We start from the raw sequence: 19,000 nt of genomic DNA on the forward strand, positions 1-19,000 counted from the left end.
TTTAATAGGCTGTACACTGCCCTGAGTCCTTCTGGAGAAGGGGGGTATAGAAATAAAATTATTCTATTATTCTATTCTGATCTAAGATTTGAAGAAATAGACAGGCAGGGGTGAAATCCAAAATTTTTCCCTACCGGTTCTGTGGGTGTGGCTTAGTGGGCATGGCAGGGGAAGGATATTGCAAAATCTCCATTCCCACCCCAGTCTGGGGCCAGCCAGAGGTGGTATTTGCCGGTTCTCCAAACTACTCAAAATTTCTGCTACCGGTTCTCCAGAACCTGTTAAAACCTGCTGGATTTCACCCCTGGTTTCAGGGCACTTGAATCCAGGTAAGGGGGTCAGAGACATCTTGAGAGTGGGGATGGGGTTACAGAGACAGGCACGCCAACAGAGAAGACATGCTTTATTCATCAGGTAACACGGGTGGGACCTGGAGCATGTCAACAGTGCCTAATCATAAAGTTGGGCAGAAGCCACAGGAGACAGATGATCCTTTAAATGACTAGGCCTTATACTATTAAGGGCTTTATTAAGAACTACTATAAATGAATGCATTCCTACTTAGTTTAAATCCTAATACCATAAAAATAGGTGCACACTCATTAACTAAGAGGAACACCTAAATATATAGAACATATGAAAGCAATGAAATATATAGAAGAATAATGTCTAAGCTAGTGGTAGTGTTATAGCCTCTAGCTATAGCTTTGGCTCAGAATCATCCCTTGTTGTAAATGTTTTAAAAATGCACAAAGGAAAACTAAGCAATTATTTTTAATCCATTTCTTTCCTTGTTAAAAGAGTATAAAGTTTTTCCAAGGAACTCAGAATAATCTATCAGGAAATCTCCCCATTTTATGTCCGTAAGGACTTTCTGAAAAAGGTTAGACTGAAAGCAGATCACCATTCATTATACTGAGTCAACCTTGAGCCAGTCATGATTGGATGCTTGGCTGTGGGCAAAGTTTGTGTCAAACACCCAGAAAATCAGGAGATTCAGACAGTTCAAATGAGTACAAAGATTTATTGCAAGCTTAAGTTCTCAACAAGAATTTGGCCAAGTGGCCATTAAGGGAAATGTGCGGGGGTTAAGAATAGAAAGGAATTCAAGGTGGCTGGACTTAGATCTCCAGCAGGCGTGAAGGGACTCATGACTTATAACACATTTGACCCCTCTCTCGGGCTCAGCCTGGTCATCTCCTATAGTTTCCTGCAATACTGCATTCTAACCACTGTGCCACCAGGGCTCTTTGAATTAAATGAGGGACTTGCTCATGAAGCATCACTATTTCAAAGACCAGGGATGATAAATGGGAATTTTCCAGCTCTGACTGGAATATGGTTGAACTAGAGAATGAGGCTGAAGAATTATGACAAGATTATCTAATAAAATATAAGGAAATGCTAGTCAACCTCAGCCTGACTCAACACCTAAAGAATCTTCCAAGACAGATTGTTGGATAGCTGCCAGTGTATTTGGAATTATTTATTTTTTATTTATTTTGATATTACAGCATTGTATTGTGTATGGCTTTAATTGTATTCTAATATTTTAATGACTTCTATAGTATAAACCTCTATGAGTCACAGGATTTGGCAGGATATATACCAGTGGTGGGTTGCCCCCGGTTCGTACCGGTTCTATAGAACCAGTAGTAAAACCGGCAGGAGGCTCCGCCCACCGACCCCGACATCATCAAAACGCTTCTGCGCACACACAGAAGAGCATGTGTGCGTATGAGCGAAGCAAGCATGTGTGCACAGCCCTGCTGCGAACCGGTAGTAAAGGTAAGTAGAACCCACCCCTGATATATACATAAAATAATCTGGAATGTCCCCAAATCCACAGCAGTGAACATATAAGTTGTATTGACAGCTGATTATTGTATCAGTTATATTGACAATCAGAGGGCGAGTCTTAGGAGACAATTTGAAAAATAAAAGAAAATGGGAACCTGCTGAAATTACTCAAATTAAAATGAAATGGAATGGAAGACAGGCAATAAAATAAAATACGATTATAAATAGTGTATATTTATATTATTTAGGGTTACACCTAATCACATTCTCTTCCACACGTATGTCTTCATTCCTCTCTTATTCCCTTCATGTGAAATACTGAATTTTGCTTGCATAAAATATATTTAATTTTTTTAAAAAAAACCTAACAATTGTCTCTAACTTTCGTCTGTCTTCGTTGATGTCTATACTGTTTCATAAAGATTTTACCATGACCAGTGTATAACAGCAAGGAACCTGGTGGTCCTGAACTATAGCTGGCAACCTTTGTCATCATTACCATGCTGAATGTATCTATGAGAATTGTAATTCAGAAACACCTAAAAGGTCACAGGTTCTTCATCCCCATATTACACTGAGTTAGTTAATTTGAAGTTACCAGTGGCATTTTTTTCTGTCAGATTTTTCCTCATTTCCTCCATAACTTTCATTTCCCCCTAATTATTGCTCTATTTGTTGAACTATTCAAAAGACAAAGAAAAATCTTATATAATTAAAGCAGAAATTTTTTATAGAATGTTTACAGAAATTTGTCAGTCTTAACATTAAATCAAAATGGTGCCTCTGAAATTTTCCATTATTGAACTGTGTTTGTTATTGCTGCATTGCATTTGTGGTCTACCTCATGAGGTTGCTGAAAGCCTCTTACCTTGCAAAAAGGCATTATGTTATTTTCAAATGTACCATGAAATATTTATAGGGACAAGCATTATGATTCTTTTGAACTCCGTGTGGAGGAAGCAAGTTCTACTGTATGTTGCTCTTGGGCTGATAGGGAGTGGAAACTGTAGTCATAATTTCAGGTTGGGATTTATACACACTGCAGGAGGCTTGTCATCAGATTTCAGATAAATGAAAGGAAAAAACTGTTATCTAAAGGCTAGACTAGATTTGACATTTATCACATGGTTAGCTAAGGCAAAGCATAAAAAAATGACAGCAAGATAATGAGAATGCCACACTGGAACCGTGGCAAGCAGATAACTGCCTCTTCACCTATATTATCACTTGGGAACCCTAATTTCTCTTCATACAACTTTTACTCCCCCACCATAATAAAAAGCTTGTATGGAGAAAGTCACCAACTGAATAATTTATACTTTACTATCATTTCATCATCATTCAGTTTTTGTTGTTTTATATTTTCCATCACTTTTAAACATTCCTGACTTTTTACATGGCCAATATTTTGAGTAGCTTTTGCACATTGAGGTATATATCTAGGAATAAACTTTTTTAAAAATTATCTTTAAGTCATGATTGGACAATTTGGAGCTCATGATAACTAATATTCCCAGGACATTCCAGGCGTTGACCACTCTGTTGTTGAAGTCGTATTTTCTGCAATCGAGTTTGGAGCAGTTTACCTTGAGTTTGTATTGAGCCTGTAGTACAGTGGACTAAAGCACTGTTATTAACAACTGCTGCTTGCAATTACTGCAAGTTCACCAGGCTCAAGGTTGACTCAGCCTTCCATCCTTTCAAAGGTAGGTGAAATGAGGACCCAGATTGTGGGGGCAATAAGCTGACTTTGTATAAATATACAAAAGTATGAAGGCTATTGCTTAACACATTGTAAGCCGCCCTGAGTCTCCGGAGAAGGGTGGCATATAAATCAAATTAAAATAAATAAAATAAAATAAAATAAAAAAATAAATGCTGATTTGGGAATTGGTCCTGTCTATTTTAATGAAAAGAAGGACTAGGGATAACATGATAGCAATGTTCCAATATTTGAGGGGCTGCCAGAAAGAAGAGGGAGACAACCTATTTTCCAAAGCACCGGAAGGCAGAACAAGAAGCAATGGATGGAAACTAATCAAGGAGAGAAGCAACCTGGAATTAAGGAGAAATTTCCTTACAGTGAGAACAATTAATCAGTGGAATAACTTGCCCCCAGAATTTGTGGGTGCTCCAACACTGGAGGTTTTTAACATGAGATTGGATTACCATTTGTCTCAAATGAAACAGGTTTTCCTGCTTGAGCAGGAGGTTGGACTAGAAGACCTGCAAGACAGGGCTGAAATGCTACCGGTTCGCACTGGTTTGGGCAAACCGGTAGTTTAAAAAAGCTCCCGGTTCATCCGAACCAGTATTTCTGACAATCAGCTGTGCTGCGCGATTTATATTCACTAGAAAGCAAGAAATCCTGCTTTCTAGCGAATCTAAATCACGTGGCGTAGCTGTTCCCCCCCCCAGCTGTTCTACTTACCTTCAAAAGGGTCCTTTTTCCACGTGAAGTACGCGTTTGGCACGTACTGTGCATGCACGCGCACACAGCGTGAGTTTGGCACACACTGCATATGCATGCACTCAGTGTGCATTTGTTGCGCACCACGCATGTGCGGGCAGCCCGTGGAGGATTTCACCACTGCTCCAAGATCCCTTCCAACTTTATTATTCTGTTATTCTGATTTGATGTATTCTATGAAAAGCATATTCAGCATAATTTGGATTTACAAGAATGTGTTTGGACTCATATAGGGCCCATATGAGAAGTCAGAGGAAGTAAAGTTAAGACAGAATAGCTAGGTGTATACTAGTGGCAAGGCAGGTGTCAGCAGTTTTCCAGCTTGAGGGGGAGAAATTTGGCCCACAAAATCTTCTCAGAATCCCAAATGTTTCCAACAGTCCCAAAGATTACCAGTTTGGGTTTTAACTTCACCATATGAACCTCACTTTGTGGAAGACTGAAGAAAAGTATCATCAGATTTTAAAATGATTCAGCAGTAACCAAACAGAACATACACACACTCTCTCACACACAAAAAGCACCCATGTACATATCCCTTGTCTGAAATCTCAAGAGAGTCAAGATATTGAAAAATTTCAGTAGAGTATATCTAATACTGTGTTTTCCCAAAAATAAGACCCTGACTTATATTTTTTTTGAACCCTGAAATAAGCACTTGGCCTTATTTTCGGGGAGGTCTTTTTATTTTGGGGCGCGTGGAGCAAGACGGGGCTCCTCTTGCCATCTTACCTGATTTTCAGCTCTGTCTCTCTAATCCTAACTAGAGTAAATGGCGGGGACCGGTTGCGCATGCGTTTAGATATTTTCAGGAAGAGCTTATTTTCAGGGGAGGTCTTATTTTCAGGAAAACAGAGTATTACTACAGTAGAAAATAATTCATATAAAGTAGGGTGCAATCTTTTGTTCAGTATTTGGGTTTTTTTAGATATTTAATTTTTGACTCAAGCTTGAGTCAATTCTCAACTTTGGACAATACTTATAAACTGGAATAAAGTTTATTCTTGCTACTTAATAAATTTGATAAGGACCGTTGGTGTGTGTCAATATCCTCGGGAATCCGGAGTGGGGCAGAACACCTTTTGGGGGGGGAGTGATGCAGCATCCTTTTGTATATGTGTTCCTTTAAATCAGTCTTGACTCCTGGAGACTATATTAAAATCTCTGCAGGTTTCTTGACAACATTCTTCTTCCTAGGATTGGGGAAAAAAATCACTGGACCAAAGTCATCCAGCAGGCTTTATACCTTAGATAAAATCAGAACTTGCTGTCTTCTGGTTTATAGTCCAATATATTTAACATTAAACCAAATTGTCTTTCAGCTTCCTATTTACTATATTTGAAACCGTTTCTCAGATGATGCTTTGAGGAAAAAATAATTGTTTTGGTAATGTCTTGTTTTCTCAGTTTTGCCACATCAGTCATTCCTTTTGGTCATGTAAAGAGAAATATTATTAAATGCTCTGAATACACAAGTTTTATATTTAGGTGTTTTCAACGAACATATACTAAGGGAAAGATTATTTCTGGGAATTATATAGTCTGGCATCCTAAAATCCACTGAATTTGAATACAAAATAACAGCAATAGCATATTTCATTTTAAGTTTATAGATCAGGCCTATAGTTCTGTATGAGTTTCCCAAATATATATGTAAAAAGATAAATGTGTACTTTTTCATAAGATATGAATTAATAGATTTTAATTATAGTGCACTCTTCAATTAAGGTTTGGTTGAAAGCATAGAACTTTGTTACACTTCTGAACTGGTTTTTAGCCTTTTTGGTAACTGAAAGTTATTTGCAATTGTGCACAAATTACAGCTTGTGTGAACATTTATAAAACTGAAGATCCTGTGTAATTATAGACTTTGGATGATGGTGATAATGCTGCTGGTATCCATTTTCTCTTCTTTTTCTCTTCTTACTCTGTAGGTGAACAAACTTGAAAGGGAAAAAATCCAAGAAACAAAACGGATCCGGGAATTAGAACAGCGCAAACAGACAGTGCAGATCACTGAACTCAAAGCTAAACTCCATGAGGAGAAGATGAAGGAGCTACAAGCTGTCCGGGAAAACCTTATCAAACAGCATGAGCAAGAAATGTCACGGACGATGAAAATCAGAGACAGTGAAATCCAGAGACTCAAGTCAGCACTGTATGCATTGCGGGAAGGGAGTAGCGATAAAGTACGGACAGCCCTGAGCATTGAGGCTCGTGAAGAGGCCAGGAAACAATTTGACTCTGAGCGCCTTAAACTTTTGCAAGAAATTACTGAACTGAAGTCTGCCAAGAAGCAGGTGGATGAAGCGCTAAATAATATGATCCAAGCTGATAAGATTAAAGCCGGAGACCTCCGGAGTGAGCATCAGTCCCACCAGGAGGCAATCTCTAAGATCAAGTGGGAGAGTGAGAGGGACATTCGCAGACTGGTTAGTAACATATCTAAATATCCAGCCATGTTTATGACTCAATGTGCATACTGCATAACCTTTCCTGTGATTCTCATTACACTATATGCAAAGATTTTGATTGCCTACTTAGAGAGATCTGCCCTCCAAACCTACCATGCATTATAAGTATGTTATAATGCAAACTTCTGTGTGTATCAGAATTAGCCTGATTAGTAATATAAACATGAAGAAAACATATTAGTAGTTCATCTTTCCAACTGTTACCAGCACAGGATACTTTAAAAGTCAATACTCAGGCACAAAAATTGCACTGAAAAATAAGAGGCTGAGCCAAGAATAAGGATTCTAAAATAAAGAAATGTGACCATATTAGATAGAGGGGGAAAGCATACTGTGTCCACTAAAAAAAAAAAGATACAATTATCTTCATGCATTTTATTGAACCAGTTTATGCTGTCATTGCTTTGTGCTGGTACGATACGCGTTTAGTGACAATAGCAGATTCTCCATGAATATTACTCAAAATCATATGAGTATTTAAACTAAAATCCACAATTGTGTACCTTCTTGTCTTCAAAATGCTTTTCCACATGCCATTGAAGTTTTAGTCCCATGCATACTTTAGAAAAAGTGCCATGGAATTCTGCACAGTTGTATCTCAGAAAAAACAAATTTTGTTTCTCTCACAACTTGTATGTGAGATTTGGTGCCTGAGTTTTGAATGACTTGCTGTTGAGGAAATCTTTGGCGTTAAAACCAACAGTGTACTAATAATTTAAAAGTACTGGATGGAGAACCACATTAAAAAAAACCTAAATAAGCTGTATTTTCTTATAAGACATTAACCACTAAGCCAAATCTTAACCACTAGACCAGAGGTGTCAAACTGGCGGCCCATGGGCCAGATGCGTCACATGCAGATCACGCCCACCCCAGCTCTACGAAGGGGGAAAATGTCACGGTATATCACATAACGGCAACATGACGCCACGAGTTTGACACCTGTGCCAAACAGACCAAACTGGCTTTCCAGTTATATTTAAAAGATGTCTTGAAGATCTACGCAGTGTTGCCTGATTTTCTGCCTCCAGGAATAATTTATTTTTACCGAACTCCCATTTTGGTTGTTTTGTTTTGTGTTTTCTTCATGCTCTCATAAAATATTGACATATTTTTCCTATAGTGATCTTTGCCTGTTGTCACTTAATTATGTGGAAAGATCAGCTAGTGTACAGCAATGAACAATTGCTCATTAGAGACCTAAATAATTTATTTTCAGATTAATTTATTCACCCTTGAGACATGTCATAAGGTACTACGGTAGAAAGAGAAAGGCTGGACTACTCCAATTCAATAAACTGAAATACAGGAAGCTGATGGGTGAAATATTTTCAATTGCGTCTGTTCTAGTGCTGAGTTGAAATGGAGAGATCTATGTTTCATTAGCATAGTCACTGTTTTTGGATTGATTGATTGATTGATTGATTGATTGATTGATTGATTGATTCCCTGGTCAGGAGTCAAATCCCTTCACTCACTCAGGACCCTAGGCCTGAGTACACAACGAGGCCTTTACGGCCTTACAAAAGACCAGCAGTATCAGGGACAACCCAATCTCCAGAGGAAAAATGTTCCATAGGGCAGGCACTAGAGCAGAAAAGGCTCATGTTCTGAGCTCCATTCGACTGACATTTTTTACCTGATGGGATCCAGACAATGCCTATCCGGCTGGACCAGATATGATGTATGGGTATAGATGGTTCCTTAATTTAGCCCTATGCTTTGAAAGGTCTTAAAAGTGACTATCAGTACCAGGGGTGGATTTTACTTACCTTTACTACCGGTTTGCAATGGGGACAGCTTTTGAGGTAGAAGAAAGGAAATATGCCCCATTTGTTAAAACAAATAGGCCAGCTCTCTCTTATGCTGACCAAGCAAGTTTAATTGATTATTGGGGCAGGATGTGGGATGCCACTGTGCAATTAAGCAGGAAGTTCTTTGAATGAAGTGAAGAATACAGAGATAATATTTTCTGCAAGATATGTCTTTAAGTATATATGCCATTATCGCTATACCACTTGTAATGGGATCTCTATTTGTATGTGTCACCTTTCCACATTCTGCTTGGACTAAGTTGGACTATAGCAAAAGTACAATGCTAATCAGTAACTGTACTGCAATTAAGTTTAAAACTGGGAGTGTATTTCTGGTGCCCAACAAGCTGGATAATTGAAATTTCAGGAAATATGCTGAATGGCTTTAGAGCAGAAATGCTTACAGCTCAGCTAAACTCCTGCTTGGATTATATACATACGGTATTTTGGCTTCAGAATAACCTTAAAGTTGTATTAAAACTTTCATTTAATCTGAAACATAGCAGATAATATATTGAGCCCATTTCTACAGGAGCTAACTTAGTACTTAACTCCTATTCATGATATAATTAGTGATCTTTAAAGACCAAATAAATAAGCAAAAAAATGGGATTGAAGCATCTAAAATAATACCTCTATCAGCCAGAAGTACTGCTGAGATATTATATGTCAACCAGGAAAAATAGTGGCAACTCTGTTGTGATCATTTAATTGTGGACGACAATTGGAAATTTGTTAATTTAAACTCTGTGTGCCAGATATAAACTGGTATCTTTATCAGGGATTTTAATTCAGTTGATTTAAATTTGATATGCATTTTCAGATTTGAACACTGTATTGTACTATTAAGGGAATGACAGTATTTTTATCATTTGCAGTTTCTGCTGTAGTTGTAGGATGGTATGTTTACCATGTGATCCCTGATTAGCTGGTATCACACAATGAATATATTGTTTCCAAGTGGGAATAATTGCTGGCTACAAGTATTGAAAAAACATGGAGTACTAGAAAATGGGAAATGAGATTTAAATAAATTATCTGCTTGGTTATTTGCTGCTAGTTTAAAGATGATTTTTTTTAATTTAGTATTTTATTTGTATACTTCATGGTTAGACTTGCAAGACAAGAAGGAATAATCTATATAGAACTGTCGTTACTGATCTTTTCAAATGCTAAAGCAACCTGTAACACCTTCATTTAAAAATGAAGAAAAAATGCCAAAATCAGCCCCAACTTCTGTGACTGAGAGCAGGGATGAAGATCTGGATTCAGCCCACTTAGGCATAAGTTTCCACTGAGAAAGATGTGCAATGAAGAAATGTGCATTGCAACATCATAACAAAATTATGTTGTAGTACAAAAGGATGGAGCTTGGGTCATAACCAGGGATGGTATTCACTTACTTTCCCTACCGGTTTGCAAATGTGAATGCGTGTGTGCCCAGCCTTCCGTGCATGCGCTTTGCTCATGTGTGCGCCTTCCGTGCATGTGCCCAGCCTCAAAAACATGCCTAAATAGGATGGCATATCCGGCATCCCGATATAGTCAGTTGACTCCATCACTGACTATTGGGGGCGAGTCTTTGGCCCCCATGGAGAGGGCGCGCAATCTGGGAGTCCTCCTGGATATGCAGCTGTCCTTGGAGGAACATCTGACGGCTATAGCCAGGGGGACCTTCTGTCAGATTCGCCTGATTCGCCAGTTGTGGCCCTTTCTTGATCAGGATTCCCTGTGCACAGTCACCCACGCCCTCGTCACCTCGCACTTGGACTACTGTAACACTTTCTACATGGGGCTCCCCTTGAGGAGCACCCGGAGGCTCCAACTGGTCCAGAATGCGGCTGCGTGGGTAATTACAGGAGCCGCCTGGCGCTCCCACATAACACCACTCCTGCATGAGCTGCACTGGCTCCCAGTGGTCTTCCGGGTGCGCTTCAAGGTGTTGGTTACCACCTTTAAAGCGCTCCATGGCATAGGACCTAGTTATCTTCGAGACTGCCTGCTGCTACCGATGACCTCCCACCAACCTGTGTGCTCCCACAGAGAGGGCCTCCTCGGGGTGCCATCAGCCAAACAATGAAGGCTGGTGACCCCCAGGGGGAGGGTCTTCTCTGTGGGGGCATCTACCCTCTGGAATCAGCTGCCCCCAGAGATAAGGAGAATCCAAGACCTTGGTGCCTTCCACCGCGCCCTTAAAACTTTCTTTTTTCAGCAAGTCGGGCTGGCTTAACATATTTTTTGACATATTTTTAATTTTTAATTGGTTTGTTATCTTAAATTGGGGCCAAATTAATATATATCCTTTTATTTGTTTTTAATGTTTGTATTGTATGTTTTTATCTGGCTGTACACCGCTCTGAGTCCCTCGGGAGAAGGTGTGGTATATAAATTCGAAATAAAATAAAATAAAAATAAAATAAAACTGGGATGGAATTTCTGCTACCGGTTCGCCTGAACTGGTCCGAACGAGCTGAATACCATCTCTGGTCATAACATCACAATGCATATTTCACTATGTCAGTAACATCTTGGGTAGGTATAGATTCCATCATACTGCATCTGAGTTAAAACTAGCCAAGGATAGAAACATTCTGACAGCTTTATAGTCTCTCATGCTTGTTGGGTCAAAACACATTTTACCAAATTAAACATATTATAAATCAGGCCTTGATTCAAATATGTTGCTTCATTTTTGTAAAGCAGCTGTTAAGATTTCGAGTGCAAAATTCTATGTAGAAACTTCTGCAGGTTTTTTTATTTGATCTGGTGTTTGTTTTTTCTTCTCATCCAATGAAAATAATTTTCTTCCCCAGAATGTTCTGTCAATTGGGGACAAAATCAATAGATCTTTGAATCATCATGCAGTTTCTCTGATTGTCAAAGCTGGCCCTATCATTAGGCAAAATGAAGCCCCTGCAAAGAACAGTAACCCTGGATGGCCCTAATCCATCTTGCACTGGGCCACAAATAACTTTTAAGGCTAGGAGATTTCAAGGCAGATGGTTAGCCTGGCCAGCCACTCTGTGGGCATCACCCTGAGGTGATGCTTAGAACAAAGGTTAATGCAAGGAACTCAGAATGCATCACTCTGTGAACCTTCCTATAGCAGCATCTAAGGTGTATGTATTCTCTAAAAAATAAATCCTTTTGTTGCTCCCATTTGGAGTAGATATACAGGAGGGAATGAAAATGGCAGCTTGAGGCAGAAACTGCCGTGGGAGTGACAGAGATATAGTAATCTTGGGATGCTTCTGCTGTTTGTGGTAATCAATTATACAGTATCTAATACCTAATTCTAGGGTGATGCTAGTCTGAATTGAATGTGCCTATACCATTAGCAGGAATGGATCATAGTTAATCAAAATGATAAAAGATTTTGATTCTTAGCTCTTTTGTAAAGTTTGAAAGATCCAGATAACAAAATTTATAGACTTGTATTATGATTATGATTATTGATCAGAATAGCTTCTATTCAATGAAGCAGAGGAAGATTAGTCTATTTGCTTAATGAGCAATCTCTGACTGGCAATTTCAAGTTGTATTCCTTCTGTATTTTCCAAACTCATTTTTCTGTGTTATAATTTATGGGAAATTCAACACAAAGCTCCCATTCTTGATAAATATCACCATAATTTCCATAATATGTGACTGCATTCTTAACTAGAAGAATTTGGCTTCTGCTAGCCAACACTGTGTCATACAGTCAATAATGGTTTTGGCTTTACCAAAAATGAAAAACAAACTACTGAGAGATTCACCAGTTTCGTAGAGCTGAGGATATCAAATGTAGAACTGCCATAAAGTCTTTCCTCATTTTTCTTGTTAGCTGAATGACAACCGGTAAATAAGAAAAGAAAAAAAAAACAGAAGAGAATATTTGTATCTCAGGGTTTATCTGTGGATTTCTTGGTGCTCTCTGGGCTTGGTTGCTTTTTTACCAAACTAGTAACATCATCCGTGCACTGATGATGTTACTAGGTTTTATCTATAGTGTAGGGGTGTTAAACTCACTGCCTGCAGGCCGGATGTGTTACACACTGACCATGCCCAGCCTGTTTTAGCAAAGGGGGGAAAGTTGCGATATGTTGTCACATGATGACAACCTGATGACGCGAATTTGACACCCCTGCTATAGTGGAACAGGGTTCTACTTCTCATATTTAACTCAAAATTCAGGTTCAAACCAGAATATTTTCAGAATGATGCTAACTGATCAGGCTGTTTCTCAAACCTGAGATAGAATGTATTTGGTGAATTAGGTGGTTTTTGCACCAAGCTACCTGTAGATGTTGCAGGCTTTACACTTGCCATGGATTTCTAATGTAAGGACAATTAAAAATTACATTTAAAATATCAACATACAGATTTGCTTGTTTATTTGTATTCTTTTGTGCCACTATTTGTGCCATGGAATATTACATTAAAACCAGTTAATGGTACAGACAAAATACGTAACTTAAAAATCATGTTTAATTTTAAATAGGTACAGTATATCCTTATATGCACTGAACTATTTTATGGTCTTACAGTTTCAGAGAAGAAATTGCTGTAACCAATGCTGTAACATACAGTATGAACCCTGAAGATCCATTACTTGCAAAATGTATTCAAATAAATGAATTCATGATTGAACTTATGCCATATCACTGTTCTCATGTATCTTCATTCAGATGGATGAGATCAAAGCAAAAGACAGAACTATCTTTTCTTTGGAGAAAGAGCTGGAGACCCTGACAGGATATGTTCAGAAGCTTCAGCTACAGAAAGAAGCATTGGATGAACAACTGTTTTTGGTTAAGGAGGCTGAATGCAACATGAGCAGTCCTAAAAGAGAGATCCCTGGCAGAGCAGGAGATGGCTCAGAACACTGCAGTAGTCCTGTAAGAAGCATGTTCTATTTCATCACACTGGGATTTTGATTGGGTCCGCTTATTGCATCATTGCTCTGCTTTCCATGAGTGGCATCTACTCATGAATTATACAATACTCCCTCTTGTGGTAATTCGTAGGCTGCATTTCAGTTCTGATTCAATTGTGTAGTTAATTCAAAACAAGAGAGGAGGAGGAGGAGGAGGAGGAAAATGATTGGCATTTATGCAGAACCTTTGAAACACTCAAACATTCTATATTCATTAACTCAACAGTTTATAAAAGGGCTTGTAAAAGCCTGCTGTTAATGTTCCCTTGTTGAAGATCAAATTGTACACTAAGAGTGTGACATAGAAGTTTGCCTAAAGCCACTTACTGATTTAGAAATATATGCTCACATTCTTGTTTACATAAAATACAATGTTATATGTTTAGGAAGGATGCACAATATGTGGTTCTCGAGACACTGATGACTTATATTTGTCAGTATTGGTTACTGATAGAAGAGAATATTTGTATCTCAGGGTTGACCTGTGGGTTCCTTGGTGCTCTCTGGGCTTTGTTGTTGTTGTTTTTTTTTTTACCAAACTAGTAACATCACCAGTACACTGATGATGTTACCAAGTATGGTAATGAAATATCTGCAAGAAAACAACCAAACTTAGGGACCACCAAAAACCTCACAATATTTGTTACTATTGACTATGTGTGAAGCCCATAGTCAGGGATCTTCTCTTTCATCACTATGATGAGAGAGAACGTCCCTGAGGATGGGCTCCACCACGAGTCTGAAAGCTCAGAAAACTAAACCTTTGGTCCCAGTGACTGACACAGATTGAATCCTGCAATTTCATCTTCATTGTGATTCATAATTTCTGCCAAGGATCTCAACACTTGCCTATAAATAACATTGTGTCAAATTATTTTTCTTTGACAAACATTTGTAGGATCTACGTAGAAATCAGAAGAGAATGGCAGAACTCAATGCTACTATTCGGAAGCTTGAGGATAGGAACACTCTGCTTGTGGATGAACGTAATGAATTGGTATGGTCCCTTAGCAGTTTCTGAATCTTTTATTTAATGTAAAATATCTGGGATAGCAATGTCAAAATCATAAATGATAAATAATATTGCAGAGGTGCATCAGCTGTATTCATACTTGTTTTTCTTCTGTTCAATCATATGACATATGCATGACATGGCATCTCATTCAATGTTATGAGCAATAGTTAGGTTGGATTCTTACGTTAAATTTATTTTTTGGCTATAGATACTTAAACAACATTTCAGGAGAATAAGTATAAGAAAGTCAGAAGTGGCATTTCTTGCCATAATGAAGTCATCAATATTTTTAACTCTGATCAAACATGTTTCGTAGAGCCAAATGACATTATCATTATTTTAAGATCTGTAGATGGCATCTTAAAAGAAAATCAAAGCTTGAAATTCTACCCCTCAAACTGTGTTCTATTGATCTGATTCATATAATATTCTAAGCCATAGTTTGTAGTTTGTTTTGAAGTTAGTGTGATATATGAATCAACAGGATAACTTCTTGAAGAAATAATGTTTTAAACATTTCCATTCCAGAAACTATATAAATATATATATTTGTCAATCAAAATATACAGGTAGTCCTTGACTTACAACAGTCCACTTAGTGACCATTCAAAGTTATAGCAGCACTGGAAAAAGTGACTTATGACTATTTTTCACATTTATGACTGTTTCAGCATTCCCATGGTCACGTGATTTACATTTGGATGCTTGACAGGTAACTCACATTTATGACGATTGCAGTGTCCCAGGGTCATGTAATCACCTTTTGCAACCTTCTGACAAGCAAAGTCAATGGGGAAACCAGATTCACTTAGCAGCCCTGTTACTAATTTAAAAACTGCAGTGGTTTCCTTAACAAATGTGGCAAGAAAAGTTGTAAAATGGGGTAAAACTCACTTTTTTTTTTTAATTTGATTTATATGCCTCCCTTCTCCGGAGACTCAGGGTGGCTTACAATGTGCTCAGCAATAGCCTTCATCCTTTTTTATATTTATACAAAGTCAGCTTATTGCCCCCACAACTGGGTCCTTAATTTACCTACCTTAGAAAGGATGGAAGGCTGAGTCAACCTTGAGCCTTGGCGAGATTCGAACCTGCAGTAATTGCAGGCAGCTGGTCTTAATAACCAGCTTAATAACAGGGTGCCTTAGACCACTGTACTACCAAGGCTCTTAACAAATTTCTCACTTAGCAACCTAAATTTTGGGCTCAATTGTGGTTGCAAGTTGAGGACTACCTGTATACGTGTTAGTGGATGTGTGTACTATAGATGTGTAATCTATTTATCTAGTTAATTAATTAGCATTTTGTTTGCAGTTGAAACGTGTTCGAGAAGCTGAAAAACAATGCAAACCTCTTCTGGAAAGAAATAAGTGCCTCTCTAAAAGAAATGATGAACTCATGCAGTCGTTGCAGCGCATGGAGGAGAAACTTAAAGCAATCACTAAGGAAAATTTAGAGATGGTTTGTACCAAGAATTCAAATTTGTTCTGTTTTTTTAATCATTCGTTTGTTTTCAGTTCTTGGAATATAACTATTAAAGGAAATGCCATAATCGTATTTTGATAATAGCCTTTTAGGTGTCATAACAGGGTATGAAGAGCTGAAAGGACTAACATCCAGTCAATGTTATCCTGACTTTTAAAAAAATTGTAACAAAGAAAAAAGCAGAATGTATCATGCCCAACCAATATGGAGTGAAATAACTTTTCATTGGGTTGGTAGTTGGTTTTTTTGGGTTGTTTTTTTTAAAGATATTTTTCTTTATTTTAAACTGCAGCCTATTTCCTCAAAATGGCATAGAATTATGGCAACAACTTGAATCAAATTTGGAGATTCAGATTGGGGGGGGTCTAGAAGACACCAAAAAAGAACTTTTTTAATCCTGGGGTTGTTGGTGCCCCACTTCAATTTAGCAAAAAGGACATGAGTTAGAAGGCACTGCAGTGATGCTCGATTCAAAATTGAACTTCTATTTCAAAAAAAAAAAAAAGATTGCTCTGGGATTCGTTTTCATTATTCCCTTAATTCTCCAGGGTTAACATTGCAAAAGCTATTTTTCTTGGAACCATTGAATTTTCTAGGAATTCAAGTGTCTATCTCTCGGATCACAATTTGTTTTTTTCCATTCCTGTTTTTTCATGTTTTGAAAGCCATTTGCTACAGTTTATATATAGGAATCAAACAGATGCAATAAACAATGGCCTGGATGATTTTTCTAGGGAGCCAAGCCACTATATCCTAAGCATTTGTATTTAGAAGTCCCACTGAGTTCCATTTTGTCTATTTGTTTATAAATACACACAATATCCATAGTTGAATGCTCTGCTGAGTGTTTTTCCATAAAGAGACATGTATCTTCCCTTCTCTCAACACATCAGTAATTTAAAACCATGCCATGGGGGGGGGGATAACTCTAACATCTATAATTCAATGTTTAAGATGGGTGGAAAATAAAATATGAGAAATAATATAGTATAATATCCAATCAAGTAAAAAAAATTAAAAAAATCTAAAAAGAAAGCTGGCTTTCCTGTTTTATTTTTATTTTTTTGTTGTATAGAAAGAAAAGATGGTATCACATCCTCCTCTGAAGAAATTAAAATCGCTCAATGATCTTGATCAAGCAAATGAAGAACAAGAAACCGAATTTTTGAAGCTCCAAGTTATAGAACAACAAAACATAATTGATGAGCTGACAAGAGTAAGTTTATTAAGTCTTCATCAACTAAGAACCAAGAACCAAGATCTTGTAGGATTATACAATTTAAAAGAAATTGCATTATGAATAATATACTTCAATATAGCATTTTCTAAACTAGATGCTCTAGAGATGTGTCGAATTCTACAAAGTCCAACTAATGTGAAATACAGTCCAGAATAGACTTGTCTGAGCTTGCGAGATTAGGTGAATAAAATAAATTGATATCTGGTAAACTGCAAAGCAAAGTCAAGAAGTCAGCATCACCTCCATTTACAAGAATGGAGGAAATAGAAGTCCCCACAAATGCCTCAAGGCATTCTCAGGAAATAATATGGAAGGTGGCAATAATACAGTACTTTATTCAGAAATGCAATCAGAGTTTCCTACAGTTACAAGGTAATTGTATAGACCACTTTATGCCTACTGCAGGAATTCAGATTAAAGCATAATTATGGATATCTATCTCGCTTCCACATGAATTTATTGAATGAAGCGGACCCCACCCTCATTCTAAATAATTGGTGTCATATCAAACTGCTTTTGGTAGCAATATTATTTAAAAACAAAAACTTTTTTTATTATTTAAAAACAAAAATATCCTTTTGTAATTTAAACCCATTATTTCATGTTCTGTATTCTTGAAATAAGGGAGGGAGGGAGGGTTCTTTGTAAATTTCTTTTCTGGCTTCTCATCCATTTTCAAATTGATAATATTGTAATTCTTACCTTTAAAATTGCCTTTGTCTTGTCTGCCTCTCATTGATCCCCATTCACCTAATGATGTCATTCATAAACCAAAGGGGTGAACAGAAATTGGAAGTATGAAGATTTACAAATAAAACTCTCAGTAGATTTGCACTAGGTTGGCAAAAGTTCCTCCTTCCAGCATTAATAATGGCATTCAATGAAAAAGTCACTTTTTATCAACTGAAATGAAGAATGGCTCAGTGTTTGTGGATGAAACAACAAAGAGTTTTGATCAATTAACAATGAGTTTTGATCAGTTAAAACAAATACTAGAGCTGTGATATATTCAGAAATCATTAACTGAAGTTATATAAATCATTATTCTTTCGTCTGATGGATTTGGTCTCTGGAAAAATACAGAATAGATCCTAGGAACCTGAAGTTGACCCATTCTTGTCTAGAATTATTCCATACTTATTCTGTAAGTAAGATTTCCAAAGAAATTCTATATGCTACCTCTTTTATTTCTTTCAGATTACCTTTCAAAAACTTTTTTAAGAGGCCTTGGAAATAACTTCATGATGCTTATTGCCATATTATAGCTAATAGAAAGGATGGGTTAGTGGAATAATCCTAACTCCTCCTCTTCTGATTTGCTTCTATTTGTGTTCTGTTCAGTTCAAAAAATTTCCATGGAATTGGGACTTGGAATGAATAAATGACTCAATCAATCAGTCAGATGAGTGAATGGTTCAGTCTCATATGTCCATTTAATATCTTCACAATCACATGAAGTGTTAATACCTCAATATCAAATATAATGCCTTGATAAAACCACACTTGCAATATTGCAACCAGTTTAGGTCACCACAATATAAAAAAGATATTGAGACTCTAGAAAGAGTGCAAAAAAGAGCAAAAAAGATGAGGGGACTGGAGGACAAAACATATGAGGAAAGATTGCAGGAACTGGATATGTCTGTTTAATGAAAAGAAAGACTAGGGGTGATATGATAGCAGTGTTCCAAAGCTAAGGGGCTGCCAAAAGAAGAGGGGTTCAATCTATTCTCCAAAGCACCTGAAGGCAGGACAAGAAGGAATGGATGGAAACTTATCAAGGA

General features: G+C 37.5%; 1 protein-coding gene across 1 annotated transcript in view; it reads left to right on the forward strand.

The window, feature by feature from the left end:
* The window catches only part of JAKMIP2 (janus kinase and microtubule interacting protein 2), a 79,769-nt gene that overhangs the window by 37,625 nt on the left and 23,144 nt on the right, over positions 1-19,000 (forward strand). Inside the window, exons 3-7 of the mRNA XM_087887414.1 lie at positions 6,205-6,702; positions 13,229-13,438; positions 14,375-14,473; positions 15,806-15,952; positions 17,052-17,192. Of these exons, the coding sequence (XP_087743540.1) occupies positions 6,205-6,702; positions 13,229-13,438; positions 14,375-14,473; positions 15,806-15,952; positions 17,052-17,192 (1,095 nt within the window). The remainder of the gene's footprint in view (positions 1-6,204; positions 6,703-13,228; positions 13,439-14,374; positions 14,474-15,805; positions 15,953-17,051; positions 17,193-19,000) is intronic.

The sequence above is a fragment of the Pantherophis guttatus genome, chromosome 2, assembly GCF_059756535.1.
Source record: "Pantherophis guttatus breed Tessera chromosome 2, ASM5975653v1, whole genome shotgun sequence".
NCBI classification, from domain to species: Eukaryota; Metazoa; Chordata; class Lepidosauria; order Squamata; family Colubridae; genus Pantherophis; species Pantherophis guttatus.